Source organism: Lithobates pipiens, unplaced genomic scaffold, assembly GCF_037356315.1.
Source record: "Lithobates pipiens isolate NorthernLeopardFrog02 unplaced genomic scaffold, aLitPip1_a1.2 Scaffold_30, whole genome shotgun sequence".
NCBI lineage: Eukaryota > Metazoa > Chordata > Amphibia > Anura > Ranidae > Lithobates > Lithobates pipiens.
In genome coordinates, this window is record NW_027507791.1 from 55,276,322 (window position 1) to 55,281,171 (window position 4,850).

General features: G+C 44.7%; 1 protein-coding gene across 1 annotated transcript; it reads right to left on the reverse strand.

The window, feature by feature from the left end:
- Window positions 1–381: 381 nt before the first annotated feature.
- LOC143942216 (uncharacterized) lies at window positions 382–3,755 on the reverse strand. Its single transcript, XM_077463466.1, has 2 exons — window positions 3,373–3,755; window positions 382–1,242 (listed from the first exon to the last, which is right to left on the reverse strand). The coding sequence occupies exons 1-2, from the start codon at window positions 3,412–3,414 to the stop codon at window positions 382–384; spliced, it is 903 nt and encodes a 300-aa protein (XP_077319592.1). The 5' UTR covers window positions 3,415–3,755.
- Window positions 3,756–4,850: the final 1,095 nt, after the last annotated feature.

Genomic DNA, 4,850 nt, shown 5'->3' on the forward strand with positions numbered 1-4,850 from the left:
CAAGGAAGGGGGACAGAGTGATCTGCAAGTGAGTGGCACCCATCCCTCAATATCAACACTGCCACTGATCCCCACACCCCCACACCACCCCCACTACTGCACTGATACCCCCACACTACCCCCACTACTGCACTGATACCCCCACACCACCCCCACTACTGCACTGATACCCCCACACCACCCCCACTACTGCACTGATACCCCCACACCACCCACACTACTGCACTGATACCCCCACACCACCCACACTACTGCACTGATACCACCCACACTACTGCACTGATACCACCCACACTACTGCACTGATACCACCCACAGCAACACCACCCCCGCCACTACTGCCACTGATACCCCCCCACAGCACCACCACCACCCCCGCCACTACTGCCACTGATACTGCCACTCTTCCTTCAGCCTGGCCTCTTCCTCCCTCAGCCAGGCCTCATCCCTCTCCCTGGCCTCTTCTCTCAGCCTGGCCTCTTCCCTTAGCCTGGCCTTCACCCTCTCCCTGGTTTCCTCCCTCTCCTTGACTTGCTGTTTCCACAAGGCCACCTCCATTTCTCTCTTTGCTTTCCTCTTCTCTGCTTCCTTCATTCTTTCATTCCATTTCACCTCAAAGCTGCTGCAGTCGGCTATCATCTCCTGTTGTATACATTCCATTCTTCTGAAAGCCGTCTCTATCATCTCTCCCTCTCTCATCACCTCCTCTATCATCCTTTTCTGCTCTCTCATCCTCTCAAATCTTATCCTGGCCTCCTCTCTTATCCTGGCCTCCTCCTTTATCCTGGCCTCCTCTGTTATCCTCTCCCCCTCTCTTCTCCAGGCCTCCTCCCTTATTCTGGCCTCCTCTCTTATCCTCTCCTCCTCTCTTATCCTCTCCTCCTCTCTTATCCTGACCATCTCCCTCATTCTGTCCTCCTCTCTTCTCTTCTCCTTCTCTCTTCTCCTCTCCTCCTTTCTATTCCAGGCCTCCTCCCTCATTCTGACCTCCTCTCTTCTCCTCTCCTCCTCTCTTATCATCTGCTCCTCCCTTATCCTGACCACCTCCCTCCTCATCTCCTCCTCTCTTATCCTCTTCGCCTCTCTTTTCCAGGCCTCCATCCTCATTCTGTCCTCCTCTCTTCTCCTCTCCTCCTCTCTTCTCCTCTCCTCCTCCATTATCCTGACCATCTCCCTCATTTGGTCCTCCTCCTCTTGCCTTTTCTGTTTTGCCCTTTCATCCTGACAACAACATCCGCACCTCTATAAAGAAAACAGAAAAGAAGGTAAGTTGAAGTACAGATATTAAAGTGAAACTCCACCCATTTCTTAATTTTTTTGGATAGAGTGGGAAAAGAGTTCAATCTTTTCCAAGGTTTCTTTTTATGTTATGTCTTCTCACTTCCCGTCATCTCAGGAAGAGAGGAAGTGAGCGGAGGGCTTCCCAATAGGTATTCATTAAACATTTACTCCCCCCAATATAAAGAACCGATCTATTTACATATCTTTAGATAAACTCCTAAAACCACAAATCATAAATCATCTCCCATCAGGGCTCTGCCAGTATCTGCTGTACTGTATGTAAAAACCTCTTCTGGGTTATTATCTCTATCTGTGTCTCCATATGGGAGATTTGCCCTCACTTCCTGCCCCGGTGACACAACACAAAGTAAGGCTATCTCACCAACAGGGAAAACTAGCACATCCTTATCACAGAGTCCAGGGGCAAAGGCTTTACTACAATCCTAAAGCTGGCCCTTATACCTGTAGAATTTTGTTTGAAATATGTTAGTTTTCGGAACGGTTGCTCAATTTTCATGCAGATAAATGGGCAAAATTGTTTCTAATGAGCACTTCCAAGACATATTGGAATGAACCACTTCCGCTTTTTCTGTAACAATCAGTATTTTTTTGCTAGAAAATTTCTAGAGCATTATATATATATTTTTTTTAAAAGCAGAGGCCCTAGAGAATAAATTGGTGGGCGCTGTACATTTTTTTTATACGTCACATGTTATTTGCGCAGAGGTTCTTGAAACACAGTTTCTTTGGAAAAAAATACACTTTTTGGAATTTTATTGCACAAAAACTATGATACCCAATTGTTTGGTAAAATAGAAAAGATGACGTTACGCCGAGTAAATAGATACCGAACGGGTCACGCTTTAAAACTGCGCACGCCCGTGCAACACCGACAAACAAACATCAATTTTACTATCCATAGGCCACGCTTTAAAAATCTTTTATAGGTTACCACTTTAGATTTACAGAGGAGGTCTGGTGCTAGAATTACTGCCCGTGATCCGACGTTCACGGTGATACCTCAAGTATGGGGCGATTAACGTTTTATTTATTTATTTTTATTTTTACACTTTAAAAAAATGTTTTGATCACTTTAATTGCTGTCACAAGGAATGTAAACATCCCTTGTGACACCTATTGGCAGATGACAGGTACTCTTTATGGAGAGATCTGGGGCCTATAAGATCCCTCCTGCCCTTAAAAGCATTCGATCACAACAAGATCGGTGTTATCAGATGCTTTCCCATTTTAAAAATGACGCTCTTTACTTCCGGGTAACCAGGAAGTGGTGAACATCGCCTCCCACTACTTGTAAAAGCAATCCAGAGGCTCGTTGGCTGTTTGGATCACTTTTCCAATAGAGCTGACGGCTCTAAAAAACAATACCAGGATGGCTGAAGCCGCAGGCACCATCCCGGTATAACCACTTGATGTCTACCGATCTACCGGTACATCGCCGGTCGGCAAGTGGTTAAAATTCGACACGTTGATTTGAAAATCGAACAAAGTGTCATAGAAAATTAGTCATAAAATCGAATGCTCTGATCAATGGGTTTGTTTGAAGGGTCGAAGGTAATTCTACAGGTATAAGGCCACCTTTAGAGCCCGTTTACACTTGCAGTCACGGGGTGGCAAAAATAGGCGATGGAGTTGCAGTTTTACCACCCCACTTACACCGCAAAGGTGGTCAAGGTTGCACGCATGCTATGGTAAAAATGATACCCCCCTCCTGTCACATTTGGTGAATGAGGTCTCAATGAAATGTGGCAGCAGAGAAGTGGTGCGGGCTTTTAAGAGTTAAAGCAGGCACTGAGAAGGTGGGAAAACGCCTCCCGGTCCAACCCTCCATGGATCACTTTTTAGAGGGACGGCAAGGGCTGCTGCATGTGCATGTCAACCACCCTCTGAAAAGCAACCGTCCATGGATCGCTTCTCAGTGGGATGGTAAGGGTTGCTGCATGTCAACCACCCTCTGAAAAGCAACCCTCCATGGATCGCTTCTCAGAGGAGCGGCCAGGGTTGCTGCATGTGTAAACGAGCTACAATACAATTTTATACATCAACTATAAAAAGAGTGAAAACAATACTTACTATAAGCCTCCAAGCGCCCCTTATGATGCGGGTGATAGACATCTTGTTAATTTTTATCTGAAAACTGTATGAAATTTCTGAAGGTAATCCGCACCTGCAAAGAGAAAAAACAAATGGTCATTTTTCAGTTTTTAGTTAAATATCATACAAAATGCACTACAACTAATCAGTCAATGTCATCGGACAGTAAGGGGTCTATTTATAAGACATTCGTTGGCTGAATGTCACATTTCTGCAGGCTGGAGGATTTTTCCCTGTTTTTTATGTAATGTGTCAGCGCCATCTACTGGCTAAAATGCAGTATATATTTTTTCGGAAATATATCAATATTAACCACTAGCCGCCCGTCCACTGTCACATGACAGCCGGACGAGGCAGCTTTGGTTCTGGGCGGACGTCATATGACGTGATCGCCTTCCCGGGCCACTAGGGGGCACACGCCCCCCCCCCCCGCTGCGTCACTGAGGACACGATGCATGTGCCCGGTGGCCGCGATTGCCCAGTAACTGAGCAGGACCATGGATCTGTGTATGTAAACACAAAGATCCACGTCCTCTCAGAGGAGAGATCAATAGTGTGTCCCTTGTACATAGGGACAACCGATCGGTCACCTCCCACAGTCAGTCCCCTCCCCCCCCAGTTAGAATCACTCCTTAGGACACACATTTAACCCCTCGATCACCCCCTAGTGTTAACCCCTTCCCTGCCAGTCACATTTACACAGTAATCAATGCATTTTTATAGCACGGATCGCTGTATAAATGTGAATGGTCCCAAAAATGTGTCAAAAGTGTCCGATATGTCCTCCTTAATATCGCAGTCACGATAAAAATCGCGGATCGCCGCCATTACTACTAAAAAAATTATAATAATAATAATAATAAAAATGCTATAAATCAATCCCCTTTTTTGTAGACGTTATAACTTTGGCGCAAACCAATCAATATACTGATACCCATATAATAATATGGGCGAAATGTGTCCAGATTGCACCAATGTGTGGCATCTCTCCAACCAATGCTCTATAAATAGATCCCTCCCTAACAACTGATCTCAGTCTCTGAGGCTGAAATAACTGTCATTTTGTTTAAAAAAAAAAAAAAGTTTGTTATAAAATCTCCTTTATATAAACTAACAGCTATGTAGTGCCAGGGTCTGTCTGATTTATATAGATATATATTGATATGTATATGTATGTATATGTATGTATATATATATATATTTTTTTTTTTTTATGAAAAAAAATATAACAAGACCTACCTAATGTACAGTTTCTACCAGAATCTGAATAAGAATAATATCTCGGGTTAGTATATCACAGTCCTGATTACACTCCCTGCAGGAGAAATCTCTCTGTGTGTGTGTTCACCAAAGCTAAGCCAAAGACTGAGGCTCTGCTGTCAGCAACTCTATTTATAGGTCCTGGCTCCGCCCACTCTATGACATCATAGAGCTAACTGCCAAAGCTGGCTCCGCCC

Coding starts and splice junctions, on each gene's coding strand:
- LOC143942216 (XM_077463466.1), bottom strand. CDS start 3,414: ATGTCTATCACCCGCATCATAAGGGGCGCTTGGAGGCTTATA. Junction 1,243..3,372: donor GGGGCGCTTGGAGGCTTATA/GTAAGTATTGTT, acceptor TTTTCTTTATAG/AGGTGCGGATGTTGTTGTCA.